This window comes from Annulohypoxylon truncatum (assembly GCF_022578515.1).
Source record: "Annulohypoxylon truncatum strain CBS 140777 unplaced genomic scaffold F4807scaffold_14, whole genome shotgun sequence".
Lineage (NCBI taxonomy): Eukaryota > Fungi > Ascomycota > Sordariomycetes > Xylariales > Hypoxylaceae > Annulohypoxylon > Annulohypoxylon truncatum.
Window position 1 is genome coordinate 440,498 of NW_025953800.1, and position 16,590 is coordinate 457,087.

The window sequence follows — 16,590 nt, forward strand, 5'->3', positions numbered from 1 at the left end:
AGACCCTCACAAGCGGCAAAAAAGGTGCTAATACGATAACAGGAACCTTCGCCGTCTGAATCTAAATCCTTGAACAGATCATCATACGAATTATCGTCAGGTTCGGGATAGATGGCGTCAGACTCTACGCCAAGACCTATTTGAACATTGCAGTGGTAATTGCCGATGATGACATTGCCTAACTTCGTATCCAGGTAGACGTCCGATCCATATTCTCGTAGCGGAGGGATAAATCCTAGCAGAACAAGATGTGGTGGCGTGCGATCCTCTCCATATTCAGCCTCGCCGCGGCGAATAGACTTGCCTCTGTCTGCGACTCCCGGGAGAAGGTCCCTCTCGATATAGTTGTGAGGCTCCACATCTGGTAGGATCTGGACTCTCTCTGAGCATTCGAAGTATGGAATGTGACGAATGAGCTCGAGGGCCTCGTCGCTAAAACCAAAGCCAGCGACCACGTCGGGATCGTTAAGTTGAGGCCAACCTTCTGGGGGTGGATGTAGCAGTTCAGATCGGTCAGTGATGGCGTGTGCACGTGCGACGAGTTCGTAGTAGGAGGTTATCGCTGCAACTGTCTCGTCATGAGAATACAATATCGCGCCCGTGCTGGAGGGTTGTTCTGTCGACATGATAGTTGCAGAAAAGACTGTTGGCAGGTGGTTGTAGAGATGAGTTGCCTAGGTAGGTAAAAATATGTGGTGTTGTATTGATAATGGAATAGCCGGTTATGAGTTTCTTATACATCCAATATGTACATAAGGCGCATTGACCACGCATCCGGCCAAAATGCTTTCGCAGCAAACTTCTTTGATAGTACACTACTTCTACGCGCTCCAGTTTGGCGATGCTTATTCCTGTTGGTGGCAATGACTCTTTTTATGCAGGCTGGCTTACATGTTGGTAACTGAAAAGCGTTGATAGGTCCGATTAAATAGAGATCAATATAGAAGAGCATTGTTTTAATCAAAGAATGGGGGTAATATTTTCTAATAAGCTGGTTATATGTATGATATCTACCAACGGTTCCTACAGTGCCTTGATCGACTCAGGCTGTGCTAGCTAATCGTATTTGATTGACTCTACTGAGTTAAGATGGATCTTGGTTAGTTTCTTAAATTTCTACATCTACATAGGTACCTAGGTAGGTAGCCAATGGTACATCCAGATTGAGTTGATAGTTAAAGTAGGTAGGTAGTTTTGAGGGTTCCCCTTTACCCCTGAATTTATTACAGCCCTCGTCATCGTCGCGAATTGTTTTTGAATTGTTCCGCAACTAGCGCTGACTCAGTAGGTATACAAGAGTGTCAAAATATACGATGATATTGGCAGAATACTACAAGTGCAAGAGAGTCAATTACTCAAAATACGCTTCTAATAGAGGCAAGGGTCTCGTAAGATCGCGGTTCAAAATTGTTATAGGGGATGTCAAAGCCTCGACATATTTAATACCCCTGGTTGACATACTAGATTCCTTTTCCGGAAACGGAATACAAATTCAAATCAGGGCAGGTCGGCATCTTAGCCGAGTTGGTGAAGATGTTGGTTTACTATAAAAGTAAGAAATATATTACCTAGACCTAACGCTTATTCATACCTGAATTTCTCTGATACCTTGGCGCACCATAAATAGAAAGGCCGCAATCTGTTGCTGCAGTAGGAACATACTATCGTGAATTTTGGCCTGGCGTCCTTCGTCCTATTTTTCAGAGTTACTTATAGGTAAGGCTAGGTGCCAAGGCTTTGACCTGCTCGCATCATCCTTTAATCTCCTGTGTTGTCAAGAGAGAGGATTTACTGTGCCTGACTCTCAGGGGCTCGCCGCCAACACTACAGGAATCGTGGTGTTGGGGATAAAAATGAAGAAAAGGAGCAGAGGAGGGTGTGATATAGTGTATGGCTATGCTCATGGGGTAATTATCAAAACCAAAATCTATAGAACATTGAATGTAAGAATCTGGAGACGAATTGGTATAAAGACCTCATCTTCACGGCTGTCAGTTTACAGGTATGGCACTCACTATCGATCTACTCAACCTTGACGCTCTTTGATGTTCCAAACTGCTTCTGTCTTTCTATCATGAATCCTCTCTCGATCCTAGTGCTATTCCTAAGCACTCTCCATGGAGCTACTGCTAATTCAGGTCTCATAGCTCGTGACCATCAACCCGATTCGCAGACCATTGCGGCCTACGAGAAGACGGGAATGTGTCTTTACTACTATACCAATCGACAGCCTAATTGGAATAAGGGGCTACAACCTTGTATTAAATATTGTGCTGACCATGGAGGCCATGGCTACTCGGAGGTATGCATTAATACTATCAAATACTGCTTAACTTCCCTAGGATTAACCTCTTTTTATGTAGTGTGACGTGAGCTCATACAAGGGCATAGATATCGAGAAAGACAGCGGTATCCCGAAATATGTTGACGACGATGGATTCCCGTGGGTGGCGGCTCCGTGCAAATGTGAGAACAAGGATGTGGAAGCCATCGCCACCGAGATCATCGATTTAGTCGCCAAGGCGTTGGGCAAATTGGACAACATCCTCTGTGCAGTATTCGTTTCTGCTATCAAGGAGATTGTCGACGTCGGCCTCATGTTCGTGCCTGGAGGTGAAGCTGTCAGTGGTGCTGCTAAGGTCATGCAGTATGCCAAGTCAGCTTATGAGAATGGAAGTCAGTTCCACTTGCCCCTTTGAATCAAGGCCTGCGAAACCGATGCTAATGTGCTACCTAGTGGACGCGGCCGGGTTTTATACTGACTGGGTTGGTCAAGCATGTGGCGTGCCGAACTGGAGCTTCAGTCTTGACAGCATGTTCAGTAAGTCCGATGACAGGGTAAGAGTCTCCAGATATGTGACTGATGATTTCAATTAGCGGATATGGTAAATGCACCAGATTCCATGATGGGCCCGGGTGTTGCTTCTACAGGCTGTCTGCTCACGAAGAATAAAAGCAAGTGCCGGAAACGCAACCCAAAGCCTGATCCCAAGACGTCCAGCCAGGTGTACAAGGGAACTAGCACTAAGAAGAGTAACCCGCCTGCGACATCGAGCAAGGTGAATAAGGGGTCAAGTGCCAAGAAGAATGACCCGCCTAAGGCAACAAATTCTAAAGCAACCAATTCTAAAACAACAAATTCTAAGACAACAAATTCTAAGACAACAGATAAAGCCACGGCCTGCAAGGCGAAGCGGGCTTATCAGCCAGAGCCGACAAGATTGGTGAGCAAATTTGGCGACGTAGAGGAGAGGAAAGAAGAAGAGTGTAACAATGGCAAAACAACAACCATTGTGCACCGGACTACCACTGATGCAGATATCGGTTACTACATCCAAGACAGAAAAGATATCCCCAAGATCACCTGCAGTTCGAAGCACTCTCAAGCGTGCTACCACTACCGGTATGCTATGACAACCCTACCGCGACGGCTATCGTTACTAGCTAGCATCGGACAGTGGACTTAGCTGATAAATATTCCATAGCTCCGTTATGTCTAGATGGTCCAAGACGTCGAGCATGACTGAATGGACATGCATGGCAACCGAAACTTGGAGAGACGTGAAGGGAAAAAGATCCTGGGGTAATGACGGAAAGGCTACGAATAACTGGGGTGCAACGGCGCTCACCAGGATAAATAGCCCGGCTACTCAGCATTGGTTCCCTTGGGCCAATGGTTTTGTATACAGGGATATTATTTCGGAGAATGGCAAGCCTAAGACAAATAAAAACCATGCGACGATGTTTCACGGATGCGAAAGGGATGAGTTCCCGCCTAGGTATTTTTGGCCGGGCGACGACAAAGCACCTAAGGATAGTGAGTATGATCTATTGTATCAATTAGGGCTGGTGTTTGGATGAAACCCGATTACTGACTCGCTTTCTTTGCAGTGAGACAATGGGTACGATTCCTCCCCGAAGACCAGAATCGAGGTGCTGGTCAGCTAGTAAGTGCCATTTACGACCACACATCTTCGGAATTTACTCTATCCACATTGTGCTGATCCTATTGGTTTTAGTGGAAGGGATTCTGCAACGACCATAACGCCCAATCGACCAAGATAATATCAAAAAAACCAACACAGACCTACGTGGTGAGCGCAAACCTCAAATCAGACAAGGCTAGGACCTCAGTGGAGCAACCCAAAGGCAAGGATAAGAGTAAGTCTCAACGTCTTCTGTCAGCAGACTTTAGGTATCTATAGCACGAGCACGTTGCACTAACATCGACATCATGTAGCTATACATTCAACTGTTAAAGTTAGCACACTACGGGCCATCTTCAGTATTTCCGAATTTGAAGGCCTTAAGGCAAACGACGACGGATTGGAGGAGAACCCATGCTACCCGAAGGACTTGGTCGACGATCCCGGCTGGGCGCTTCTAACGGACGATGAATGGTATAAAGAGCACCCGGCAAGTGCGAAGAATATCGCCAACTACCGGAAAGCGCCTAGCAAAGCCGCAGTTGATGCCGCTAAGATAAAGGTCGACGCGGCTAGAAAGAAAGGGGAGAAGCTTGATTCTATGGGGGATGCTGACATTAAAAGGATGATGACCGCGTTCGCTGTGAAGACAGAGAAGGACTTGTGGAATAAATGGGTAGGTACCGGGGACGGACAGATTCCAGAGGAGCTATGGGGAGTCTTGCCATCGATTCCTAAGTTTACGAAGCCAAAAAAGCGTAGCTTCGTCGACGTGGCCGCCGTAAACGATACTCTAAGCCTCGAGGACCGCGACGCGGATGACCTGGATTGGGATGGTCACGAGGACGATGTTGACGATATGGACGACGAAGAGCTACGTAGATGGTTGGAAGATTATGAGGAGATAATGCGCCGCATGTACGAAGATGTGGAGACTCATACGGCGCCTCCCGAGGTCCCGGCGGAACCTACGCCAGTTGCCCCTGGCGAGAGAGATCTCGTCGATCAACCTCCTCCAGCCGTGACAGGATCGAATGCTTCAGGTGGCGTGCCCCAGCCAACCAAGATATGAGCTTCACAACATTAGCTACCTAGGTACTCAGTATCCCGGGATTTAACTGGTGCTCGGGGATGCAACTTTCGCAGGATATATTGGAACATCGATCTCTGACTCATTTATTATTCGTCGACACTTAGAACCAAGTCTGGATTACTTGAAGGGTGTCCTGATATTGAGGGTATCGGGAATTGGCAAGCTGCCAGATACCATCCCGTCGGAGGGCAACACCCACCCGCCAACCAAACCAAATTATTTTAACATGTATATAAGTATGCGGTATCTGATATAGTTTTAAATATATATTATATTAAGCTAGAATTGATCCACCATTACATGAATACTTAGGTACCAATTCTATATATCAGCGAAGGACCTTAGTAAAGGGCATTGTTCGCCAACAAAATAGTTGTTTAACCAAAGACAACTGTATTTATAATATAGGACTTGCCAAAGAATATGAGCGCTAAGGCCAAGCTAAGCAACTTGCGAACAAAGTAGGTTCTAAGAACTCTTTGGTCAAGGAACTCGTACTATCATCACAAAAGAATTCAAAATAAATCGTATCATGTATCCATTCCAAATTCGCGATCTTGAAAGATCGCCAGCCGTCGAGGCCCAAGGTAAAGTCGTTGTCGCTGTCTTTGTTACTCTTCTACTGATTTTCTCCGCCGTGTCCTGGATTCTGGTTGCCATCGACATTTGCATGATTCGTAAGCGCCAGCGACAGCGTGACGCCGAAAGCGGTCTTTCCTCGATTCCCGAAGATATCATTCCCAATTGCATTCCTGAATCTCCAACAACTTATAATTCTCTAGTTCATGGATAAGTTGTGTTTTTGACTGATTTATTCGGTTTGATAGTTTCAGTGGAATATCTTAACCTAGAAACTGGAAGTAATGCAGTTCAAAGGCAAGGAGGGTAAGGCTTAAATTAGGCCTGATATACAGGCGTGGGCATCCAGCCATCTAATATTCCAACACCTGGGGTGCCCAAGCACATTCCGCCTCCTAATCCTAGGTAATCTGTGAATAACTCCCAACTAAAGAGATAACCATGGTAAAGGAAACATTCTTTTTATTCTGTTTGAAATTCCACCGATAAGAATACGCTATATACCTACCTGCTTCAAAAAGCTAGTTACCTAATTGATAGAGGTTGGTGATGGTGTTCTGAATGAAGACATAGTATTCAGGTTCAAGCTAAGCTAGGGGGTTCTCTCAAAGCTGCTATCTAGTGCTCAGTACAGTAGTGGCTAAAGCTGTGGCGCATGTGGCTCTCGATACATGTGTACATGTATCCTATCATCTCCACGGTTTCTCGAAAGAAGAACCACGTTCCGCCGTTGTGTCCGTCTGCTTCGTTGCCTCCATCTGTTTTTTCCAGTTGAGCCTTGGTCGGAAGTAGAATTTGTATACGCCTCTTTCTTGACGGTGACGGAGCTCGGCTGATGTTTCTGATGATGTCGCCTAGGAGAAAAAGGTAGAATTGTTGGGGACGTAAAAAGTTGTATTGTCTAAGTAGAGTCCTAAGAACCGACAGAGGATTCAGAAAAAGTTTTAAGTATACGCGCCACGGAAAAAGTTGTACTCTATGGAACTAAATCGAACGAAAGCCCTAAGGCGCGGAGTTTAGTATCCGTTTAATAATATTCTGATAAGGATTGATCACGTGACGGTATCTGATTCCAGGCCTTTTGGCCCTAGCTCCACAGGGCACCAGCCACCGCGTGGCGCAATGCCGTATCTCTAGGATGATTAGAAAATATTTTCGCTAGCCACACTGCGGAGCCAGCGATCATCAGGCATGCAAAAAATACGCTGCATGATACAGCCGTAAATGCACCCTGCGCTTGGGATAATGAGTGTGTTACCACCTCGTTCTCCAATGCCTCCCGCCTCCCCACAACACCCCTCCAGACGGGCTAGCCACGTCTCCCGTTGCGCCAGCTGGTTGAAGCCAGTTTACTGACCTAGAAGTCAAGTTTGACCTAAAATGGATGTTAATCAATGAATGTCATAACGCATGATCCAAACTTACGAAGCTTGTCGGGGACTCAAGGACTAGCGGGTGATATTCTTTGATGGGCATTGTCGCCGCCGACGAGATATTTTCGGATGACCTAGGTACCTAATTTCTCTAAGTCGACGGACTTGGAGGGCGCTGCGGAGGAATCTTTTGGAGCAGGAGGCTCCTTGATACTGCGGAGAAGAGGTGGAATGTGTCCCATGCTGTAGATTTTGTATCAGTAAAGCCTACCAGCAAGAAGTAGAGATTGAAAATATCAGAAAACACATACGTAAAAATGCTGGAAGCAAATCTAATAATATAAGAAATGATGATAATGATAATAATAGCCAGGCTGACGAATAGGATTATTCCGACAGGGGCTATCTTGTCCATATTGATTTTATCCATATTTAAAGAATGGATATGGATTTTTTTTTTAAAAAAAAATGGCTATGATAGCGAATGTGTGGTGGTGTAAATGTGTAGAGAAGAAAATAGTCAAGTTCAGGATCATGAGCAGATCACTCAGGAAGATGTTGTATTAGTCTAGGTTTCCAGGACTCGGACAAGTTGAAAGGTGTTATATATACCCTTTATAATATAGTTGGTACCTTCTCTTGATGTGAACTCCTTCAGGAGTGCTTGAGCACGTATTGTTGATACAATCCCTCGCAACTTCCATTTAGGCTTTCCAGGTCAGTGTTAGGAATCGCTACGATATAGGCCGACACAACTTACTAATATTTGACATCTCAACGAAGGTTTTACTATTGAAATAACTCCTTCCCTGATGTGGTCCCGTGGAAAGTGCGAATCAAGGCACGAGATAAATCTGTGAGTATATAAATAGGTACCTACCTACCTAGATAGTTATATATGCATTTCCTTCGACGTTGATATGACAATTTCAAATGGCAATATTTTTAAGTAGTTGACATGTCAAACCACCATAGTATAGGATAATTACTAGAATAACGTAATTTATTATATATAGGTAATTTGTCTACAATGCCTTGGGGATCCCAAGAGGGCTACGAAGTATTTGCGAGGCTCTCCCTTCCCTATCTTCCTGTGGCGTCTAGTCCCTAGGTAAGTTTACAACAGACTTTTCCCATCCGAGTATAATATTTTGACTTAGTATTGCATGAGCAGATATTCCCTTAGGATAGAGCTTTCTTCGACAAATGTTTACTTTAAAAGAGTAGGCGTTGCTCGACCCTTCAATATGTGCTCATTCCACCCTGACCACCATCCCCTTCCCGGCAAGACGAATACATCACAGTCGCAATAGAACAATCATGGATTCCCCACAGCGAGATATCGCGACCGAAGAGAATGCGGATTTGGAAATGAGTTCAAATAGGTCATCTCAACCGACAGCGGACGTGGCACCTCCCGCGTATGACAATGTCCATGCAAGCGTAGGAAACAACGGTTTACCGATACCACCACCGGCAACATATGGGCAGTTCTACTTCGCAAATCAAGCAATGTAATCCATAGAATTACGATTATGCCCCAACCCTCCCTATTTAACTGAGAAGGAGGTTAAGGAGCAAGGATCCTGGTACGCTCGACTCATTTTCAAGACCGACAACGTCCCGCAGCTCATGCGCGAAGGTCTGCACTGGTCGTTGGAGAATGTTCGATGGGAGGACGGATACATCGAGGCCACGCCAGCCGAATCCGACCGTACTCCACCTGACAAGGAACAGATCAAATATTGTAATAAACTTGGGCTCATTAAGACCCGTCATTACTTTCTCTGTGATCTTCAAGTACCATCGCAATGGGTCGCTCACCTCCAGGTCTACGCCGCAAAGAACAGAGTTCTAGCGAACATGCGGCTCGGAAACCTCTCTAGGAAGAACATATATGCCGCATACGCAGGGTGTGTCGATAGGGAACAATACATCTATCTATACGACAGTTTTCGCCCGGAGACTTGGTATAATGCCATCTACGACGATATGCCCATGAGAGGTTGGTGGCCGTGGCCAAAAAAGAAGAAAAGGAGTCAAACGTGAGAGAAACCATTTAGGATATTATCGACGATGCGCCAAGTTTTGGGAAGTTGAGTTTGTGGGAGAACGGATCGTCTGAGTAGACGATGTTTTCGTAGGAAACAGACGGTGCTCCATAGGTATACTTGTGCCTAGATTGTCTTACTACCTAGCATGAATATGTATCAAGAAGTACTCAATATACAACGCTCTATGAATCCAACGACCTTCTCCACATAGGTACCTATCGATGTCCTAAAACTTAAACGTACCCCTTTAAGCCCAGGGCACCATCCCTTCAGCCGTAAACCTTAAGACGACGCCTCCTGAGCAGCCGAATACGCGTGCAAACTACCAGCGGCTCGCGGATACGCGACCTTAGTCCCATTGACCCCATTCGTCACTCCGCCAACCTCCTCATCATCACCATCATCATCCGGCATACCCCAGCCACCGCCACCAGGAGTATGAATAACACACCGATCCCCCTCCTTCATATTAATCTGGCCGCGCGAACCGATATTAACCCATCTCTCGCCGCCGTCCGGCAGCCTCTGGACCCAGTAATTAGCACCGCACGCGCCGGGCTCGCCGCCCATCAGGCCGTAGGGCCGGTGGACGCGGCGCTCGGTGATGAGGCCGTACGTGAGCGGGTATCGGCACAGCCAATCCCTGACGATGCCGTCGCCCCCCCTGAACCGGCCGCGCCCGCCGCTGCCCTTGCGGATCGAGAACTCGTTGACGAGCACCGGGTACCGCTTCTCGATGATCTCGATGTCCGTCGTCCGCGTGTTGGTCATGTGGACCTGGACCGCGCTCGCGCCGTGCCACGTCGGCCCCGCCCCGCTGCCGCCGCAGATCGTCTCGCCGTACCCGAAGCCGAACCCGGTTTGGGGTGAGCCCGAGTCGTCCTTGCAGTTGCCGAAGAAGCCGAAGCAGTTCATGCAGCCCTGGGACCCGGCCGAGGCTTTGAAAGCATCAAGAAGGAGATCGACTAGGCGTTGAGAGGTTAGGGTGTTGCCGCAGCAGACGGCCGGTCCGGATGAGGGGTTCAAGAAGCAGTTCTTGGGAAGGATAACTTTCGTCGGCGCTAGGCAACCTTGATTCAGGGGAATGTCTGAGCCGATTAATAATCTCAGCGTGTAAATCAGCGCTGAATATGTAATGGCTGGAGGAGCGTTCATGTTCGAGAGCATTTCGCAAGTTGTCCCAGTGAAGTCGAATGTACCGAAGCCGCTTTCGTCTATGGTAATCGAGACGGTCATCATGGAGCCGTTATCTAAGAATTGCTTTGCCTTAAGCGGTTTCGATCCGTATTTCTTGTAAGCAGATTTCAAATACCCACGAACGGAAACCTCGGCGTTCTCTTGGATCTTCTTCATGTAGAAATGGACGATGTGCTTGGAATATTCCTCCATCAGGGCTTTGATGAGATTACTGCCTTTGGTGTTTGCTGCAATTTGGGCCTTCAAATCGGATCTGCGGTTTAAGTCAGTTAATACGTCCTTATATGTAGGTGTGAGATCCAGAAACTCACAAATTATCATTCAACCGTCTAGAGCCACTGCATTCGGGGTATTTCCCGGGTTCGAGGAGAATCTTGACAATACCCTCCTCATCGAAATGGTTGTCGCGAACGAGAAAGAAGGATTCGATAATGGCGCCTTCTTGCCACAGCTCAGTGGAGTCACTGGCTAGACGTTAGCACCATCGCCTCACCCCAATTACTTCGATCACTTACGGGGGCATGGAGTTACCACGATAGCCACCTATGTCCAGGTGGTGACCTCTTGATGCTGTGTAAAAGCAAATTGTCTTCCCATCCGTATCAAACACGGGGGTGATGACGGTGATATCTAGTAAGCTTCGTTAGAACGGCCAAGCGATTACGACAATATTGGTCCGAAGATACCTGGTAAGTGAGTGCCTCCGCAAGTTGGCGAGTTCGAAACCAATACATCGCCAGGGCGCAATTTCCCCTGGTGGAGGATGTGTTGATACTTGACAGCATACGACATCGAGCCAAGGTGGACGGGAACATCTAAAGAAAGATTAGCTTCAATAATTACTCCAGGATGAATGTTAGGTTCACTTACGAGGCGCATTCGCCACCAGGTCGCCCTTTTCAGCAACCACGGTCAGTAATTTCTTTAGAAAACGGGGTTCGGGAAGGGGCCCTTGGTAATACGCACATCGGGGCTAAAGATGGCACAGGAGAAGTCCAGACGCTCCTTGATGTTGATAGATATACTTGTCTTCTGTAGAGTCCTACCCATCTGCTCTGCGATACTCATGAATCGATGACCGAAGATGCTAAGTTTGATTGGGTCCACTACGAGCTCATGTTCCTCTTCAGACTGCTGGGGTTTCTCGTCAACCACATCGATAACAACGTGCGAAGATAGAATTCGTGCCTGGGATCCCGGTACGATCACTATAGTTTGGGTATTGTCGATTATTATCGCCGGGCCAGACACGACGCTGCCAGGGGCTAGCTTATTAAGTCGAAAGACTTTGGTCGGTTGTAGGCCGCCAGCTGCGAAGTATGCTTGCGTCTATATGAAGTCAGTGTCGTTAGATTTCCAGCACTTACACGCTGGGAGTAGGTGATGATCTTACGATTTTATCCTCTCCACCCTGAACTTCCAAGCCGGCGTGAGACTTGAGTTCCTTCACAAGTTTCGAGTTATCGTGGCTAACTTCTGTGCTCCTACCGACTCCACGAACTCGCACATTATCAACATGAACCTTCTTGTCACTGGGAAAGACGAATGACAACTCCCTGAGATGCTCCTTCTCAAGCGATGATCTCCAATCGCCATCAGCCGGAGAAAGGATCATGAAATTAGTATCGGTGCCTTGGTATCTAAGGTTAAGATACTGTTCGTGTTCGATGAATTCCTCTGCAATTCCCTGCGCAAGGAGACTCTGGGTAGCTTTTGCTTTGAGGTCTTGCATCCGGGCCATCAGTCGAACTAGAGACTCTTCGGATAGAATCTCAGAGCTCGGTTCCTGGGCTTCCTGCACAACTTCCGCTAGAGCCATGCCGTAAGCTGAAAGGATACTAGAGTATTTGTGGATCACTATTCTCTTGATACCCAGCTTCTTCCCGATTTCGCAAGCGTGCTGGCCACCAGCGCCGCCGAAGGTCGCAAGGTTGTGTTGCGCAGCCTCATACCCGCGAGCCTCGGTAAGTGCGCGAATAGGACGACCCATGGACTCATTAGCTACATCGATGAAGCCATGAGCAACCTCAAGTGGAGTCATCGAGCGCCCAGTCTCAGCATTTATCCGCGCAGCGAGCTCCTCGAACTTCTGCACCACGATATCCGTGTCGAGAGGAAGATCTTCACTAGGGCCGAAGATCTTAGGGAAATATTCTGGAATTAATCGTCCAAGAAACAAGTTTGCGTCTGTAACTGTTAGTGGGCCTCCTTTCCTATAAGAAGCAGGTCCGGGATGAGCTCCAGCACTGTCCGGTCCGACGACGAATAACCCATCCCTAAAGAAAAGCATGGAGCCACCTCCGGCAGCTACTGTATTGATATCCAGCTGCGGAGACTGTATAGAAACTCCCGCCGTTGTTGTCTCGAATACGTGGTCAAAGGCCCCTCCGTATCGCGAGACATCTGTACTCGTGCCACCCATGTCGAAGCCGACGATAGGAGAAGTCCCGTCGTAGGAAGTTCTAGCGTGCCCGACGACACCTCCGGCGGGGCCACTGAGAATACCCCTTAGGCCATTAAAGTTCTTATGGCTGACTAATCCACCATCGGATTGCATGAATTCGCATGAGACGCCGTCTAGATTGCCGTCAGCGAAAACCTTTGCGAAGCCCGACACGTAACGGGTGATCTCTGGCGTGAGATACGCATCAGCGGAGGCAGAACTGCCTCGCGAGATCATTTTGATCATGTTCGCGCCAACTGAAGAAGACGTCGAGACGTGTGTAAATCCCATTTCCCTAGCGATTTCCGCGATCCTCTGTTCGTGGAACGGATAAATGTATGAATGCGCTAAACATATAGCAAGCGTATCAATCCCGTCTTCTCTAAGCTGATATAGCTTTCCCCGTACTTCTGTCTCGTCTAGGGGACGGATGATGCGCAGAATTTCACCGGTGATGCCTTTTACAAGGACACCAGGGATTTCTTGAAGCGGCGGACGGCTATCTTTCGTAACATCTTCGTCAAACTCTTCGACTGTGATGCGTTCAGACACTTCGACCACCTTGTCGTAGAGTAGTTCCGGTTTCCTGATGTCAAGGTCAAATAGCTTTGGCCTCGACTGGTAGCCGATCTCTAATAAGTCGCCAAACCCCTGATTGACCACAAATGCATGCCTTGTTCCTTTCCTTTCCAACAGCGCTATCACAGATTAGAATCCCGCTCATAGAGGGGATGACGTTATATACTCACCATTTGTAGCGACTGTCGTTCCCATTCGAATAGAGTGAATTAAGTCCTTGGGTATCGGAGCACCTCGTGGAACAGGCTGGCCGGAGACAATCTCAAGCACTCGGCGAATTCCTTCTGCTGGTGCATCATCGTAACTACCGGGGTCAACGGATAATAGTTTGAGGACTATGTCTTCCCGACCCGGCACAGCAGCAAAGACGTCAGTGAAGGTGCCACCTCGATCTTAGAAGAATCATTAGCCGCAATCCATAAAGCAAGCATGGATAAACTAACCAATAGCGAACTTCACGCTTTTAGGCTGGACCGGTGGGGGGAGTGTATCGACGGCCATCTTGGCTGCGAATATGTCTGAGATGGATGGGAGATTCTACGTGATACATGGGTCTTGATAAGCTTGAGGAAGCTCGCCTTGATATACCTACCTCATCACGAAGAATCGGGGGCAGTCCGGCACCGGAAGAAGGTTGACTGGCGGCCGGTGATAGGGCTCCATCGTCTTGGAGTGTCGTTTCGAACTGCCTCCAAGTCGCCGGTAAATCAAGTGATGCTATTGTTGTTACTTTCGATGAGATAGTCTTGGCTATCTGCGCGAACGCGACCCCAACCCCGGCCAGAAGTGGATCTTCTCGCCCGCAATTGAACACAGTGCGATGCGAATGCCCGATACTATGTCTCTCGGAGACTAATGCTCGTCGATTCGAACTTCCTCCCAAATTCTCGATTCTTATCACGGCGCCACTTATGTAATATCTTGACCAATCATCTTCGTCAACTTCTCCTAAACCACTTACGTACCATGCAAGCCCCCCATTAGAGAATACACTATCCTTCCCTACCTAGGAACTGCAAGACTTCGGAACAAGCTAGCCTAGGGCATGCTCTCCTGTCTATCATGGAAACGCTACGTAAGCTAATCTGTCCCAAAATACAGGCTCAGATATACATATGTAATTCTAGTGCCTGTTCTCATTGACTGATAAAAGCATTGCTGACATGGTTACCGAGAGATGTGGAGAATTACAAGATGATAGTTCATTCATACTTCTTGAATCTGGGCCTTATGTAGTGGCACCAACCCCAGATTGATAAGCTTTTGGTGCCGTCAAGAGAAGTGGTGAGACCATCCTATCTATAAAACCAGACCCAATGAACCGGGTATTCACCGAGATATACGTGCGACAGACATCCAAAACCCTCAAGTTTTGTCCAAGTAGTTTTGGCTTCTTCAATCCTACCTATTACTTGATACAATGTCTCAAGACGTCAAGGAAGATGCCCTCCAGCCCGTCACCTCGGCCGTGGTTGGCGAGACGACAAAGATGGCCAACGACAACACTCTAGATGAAGCGGCAGTATATCTCGCCAACCATGAAGAGTTCGGACCCATGACTCCAGAGCAAGAGAAGATCATAGTGAAGAAGATCGATGCCTGGATGATTCCTCTAGTATGCCCCCTTCAAATTTTTTCATCCCCAATGTACGACGAGATAACCCTCAGGTCACACAACTTGAGAATGTAGCCGTAACACAACTTGCTGACGTTATTCTTACAGCTTGTGTTTTGCGCAACTCTCGCCGCCGTTGATAAAGTCGAGATTGGAACTGCTTCTTTATACGGTTTCCAAAAGGATAATGGGTTTACCGGGCAGGATTACTCTTGGCTTGGAAGTATTCTGCCATTGGGTGTAGGTGAATATCCGGAATAATTCGGTGCGGTTGCTTACCTCCCTCAAGACTTTGATTGGTCTAGTTCCAGCATCATGGCTAGTCCAGCGATTTCCCCCTGGGAAACTCCTCGCCGTCGGCTCTATACTCTGGTCGGCTGTTACGTTATGCTATGCCGCGTGCAGGACATGGTCGGGGTTTATGGGACTCAGGTTCCTTCTGGGTTTCCTGGAGGCCATATCTGTCCCATGCTTCACAGTGCTCGTTGCGTCTTTCTACAAGAAAGAGGAGCAGCCCCCTAGGAACGGGAGTAAGTATCTTTCATCCCCAACGCTGCAGGTTTTACTAACCACTCGTAGTTATCTTCGCATACTTCTCATCGATATTCAACGGCTTTTTCGCTTGGGTAATTGGATACATTCCTGCGACAGCTCCCCTATTAAAATGGCAGTATCTGTACCTGTTAACAGGTACAATAAACTGCCTATATTCGCTCTTCTTATGGTTTGTCCTACCCGACAGCCCGATGAACGCGTTCTTCTTGACGCCAGAACAGAGGTATCATGCTACAAAACGGCTAGCTTCCAACAAAACCGGTATTGCCAATAAGGTGTGGAAATGGGATCAAGTATGGGAAGCATTACTTGATGTTAAAGTGTGGCTGATCGTCTTATTCAACATTGCCATCAACATTCCCAACGGTGGTCTGCAGACCTTCGGATCGATCATTATTAATAATCTAGGTTATAGCGCTCTGGTTTCTAGCCTGCTGACCATGCCATTCGGTATCGTAGCCACGGGTGGCGCTTGGGCGTTTTCATACCTTGCTGCAAGGTGGCATAACCGACGAGCTCTTACTGCGTGTATCTCGTTATTACTCCCTATTTTCGGAACCGCTTTAGTATACGGCTTGCCACGAACAAATGTCCCCGGCCAAATGGTGGGACTCTACTTCATGTACTTTTATTGGCGTAAGTTCCGTATTTGATATATGTGGGTAGGCTGTACTAACTGACAATAGCCCCTTATATCGTTGGAATCTCTCTTATCCAAGCAAATACCGCTGGAAGTAAGTGACTATCCATGAAGTTCATCCACCAAAATTTGAAGATAAGCGCTAATCCTCGATGTCTCAGTGACCAAGAAAGCCATCACATACAGTCTTGTCACCATCGGATACGCCACCGGCAATCTAATTGGACCCCAGACCTTCAGAAGCGAGGAAGCTCCTCGATATAAGAGCGGTGTGATCGCAATGCTGGTGTGCTATTGCGTGTGCATACTCCTCTTGATTGTATACTGGCTCTTCGCATCTTGGCAGAATAAAACCAGGGATCGTAAATACGGCAAGCCGGAGCAAGGCGCTGAAGGTATGACGGAGACTTTTGTGGATGTCACGGATAAGAAGCAGCATGACTTCCGTTATACCACCTAAGTGTCCGCGGGTGGTGCCAGTTTGGAGCCGAGGGGAAGTTGATGATATTTGGGTATCATGGAACGTTTATATTTGA

The 16,590-nt window shown here is 47.5% G+C and overlaps 6 protein-coding genes across 6 annotated transcripts; 3 read left to right on the forward strand and 3 right to left on the reverse strand.

The window, feature by feature from the left end:
• Window positions 1-945, reverse strand: F4807DRAFT_424113 (uncharacterized protein; the record flags this gene model as incomplete). The annotated part of the gene is made up of 1 exon (XM_047997841.1): window positions 1-945. A coding segment is annotated over exon 1 (620 nt), but the record flags the coding sequence as incomplete, so codon positions are not given.
• Window positions 946-2,074: 1,129 nt separating this feature from the next.
• F4807DRAFT_467289 (uncharacterized protein) lies at window positions 2,075-5,299 on the forward strand (the record flags this gene model as incomplete). The annotated part of the gene is made up of 8 exons (XM_048002476.1): window positions 2,075-2,302; window positions 2,364-2,676; window positions 2,738-2,821; window positions 2,878-3,403; window positions 3,486-3,817; window positions 3,892-3,947; window positions 4,020-4,161; window positions 4,241-5,299. 8 exons carry the CDS (start codon window positions 2,075-2,077, stop codon window positions 4,996-4,998), a joined length of 2,439 nt encoding a protein of 812 aa, XP_047854696.1. The 3' UTR covers window positions 4,999-5,299.
• A 1,285-nt stretch (window positions 5,300-6,584) lies between these two features.
• On the reverse strand, window positions 6,585-7,440 carry F4807DRAFT_424118 (uncharacterized protein). Its single transcript, XM_047997842.1, has one exon. It carries the CDS (start codon window positions 7,399-7,401, stop codon window positions 7,123-7,125), a length of 279 nt encoding a protein of 92 aa, XP_047854697.1. The 5' UTR covers window positions 7,402-7,440; the 3' UTR covers window positions 6,585-7,122.
• Window positions 7,441-8,291: 851 nt separating this feature from the next.
• On the forward strand, window positions 8,292-9,020 carry F4807DRAFT_460009 (uncharacterized protein; the record flags this gene model as incomplete). The annotated part of the gene is made up of 2 exons (XM_048001456.1): window positions 8,292-8,427; window positions 8,497-9,020. The coding sequence occupies 2 exons, from the start codon at window positions 8,292-8,294 to the stop codon at window positions 9,018-9,020; spliced, it is 660 nt and encodes a 219-aa protein (XP_047854698.1).
• Window positions 9,021-9,069: 49 nt separating this feature from the next.
• Window positions 9,070-13,970, reverse strand: F4807DRAFT_424123 (Hydantoinase B/oxoprolinase-domain-containing protein). Its single transcript, XM_047997843.1, has 9 exons — window positions 13,688-13,970; window positions 13,415-13,636; window positions 11,616-13,363; window positions 11,189-11,551; window positions 11,093-11,117; window positions 10,909-11,037; window positions 10,738-10,852; window positions 10,534-10,686; window positions 9,070-10,475 (listed from the first exon to the last, which is right to left on the reverse strand). The coding sequence occupies exons 1-9, from the start codon at window positions 13,743-13,745 to the stop codon at window positions 9,308-9,310; spliced, it is 3,981 nt and encodes a 1,326-aa protein (XP_047854699.1). The 5' UTR covers window positions 13,746-13,970; the 3' UTR covers window positions 9,070-9,307.
• A 694-nt stretch (window positions 13,971-14,664) lies between these two features.
• F4807DRAFT_460011 (MFS general substrate transporter) lies at window positions 14,665-16,514 on the forward strand (the record flags this gene model as incomplete). Its single annotated transcript, XM_048001457.1, has 6 exons — window positions 14,665-14,859; window positions 14,968-15,099; window positions 15,149-15,389; window positions 15,439-16,050; window positions 16,101-16,148; window positions 16,216-16,514. The coding sequence occupies 6 exons, from the start codon at window positions 14,665-14,667 to the stop codon at window positions 16,512-16,514; spliced, it is 1,527 nt and encodes a 508-aa protein (XP_047854700.1).
• Window positions 16,515-16,590: the final 76 nt, after the last annotated feature.

Coding starts and splice junctions, on each gene's coding strand:
- F4807DRAFT_424123 (XM_047997843.1), bottom strand. CDS start 13,745: ATGGCCGTCGATACACTCCCCCCACCGGTCCAGCCTAAAAGCGTGAAG. Junction 10,687..10,737: donor CGTGGTAACTCCATGCCCCC/GTAAGTGATCGA, acceptor ACGTCTAGCCAG/TGACTCCACTGAGCTGTGGC. Junction 10,476..10,533: donor AGACGGTTGAATGATAATTT/GTGAGTTTCTGG, acceptor CTTAAACCGCAG/ATCCGATTTGAAGGCCCAAA.
- F4807DRAFT_424118 (XM_047997842.1), bottom strand. CDS start 7,401: ATGGATAAAATCAATATGGACAAGATAGCCCCTGTCGGAATAATCCTA.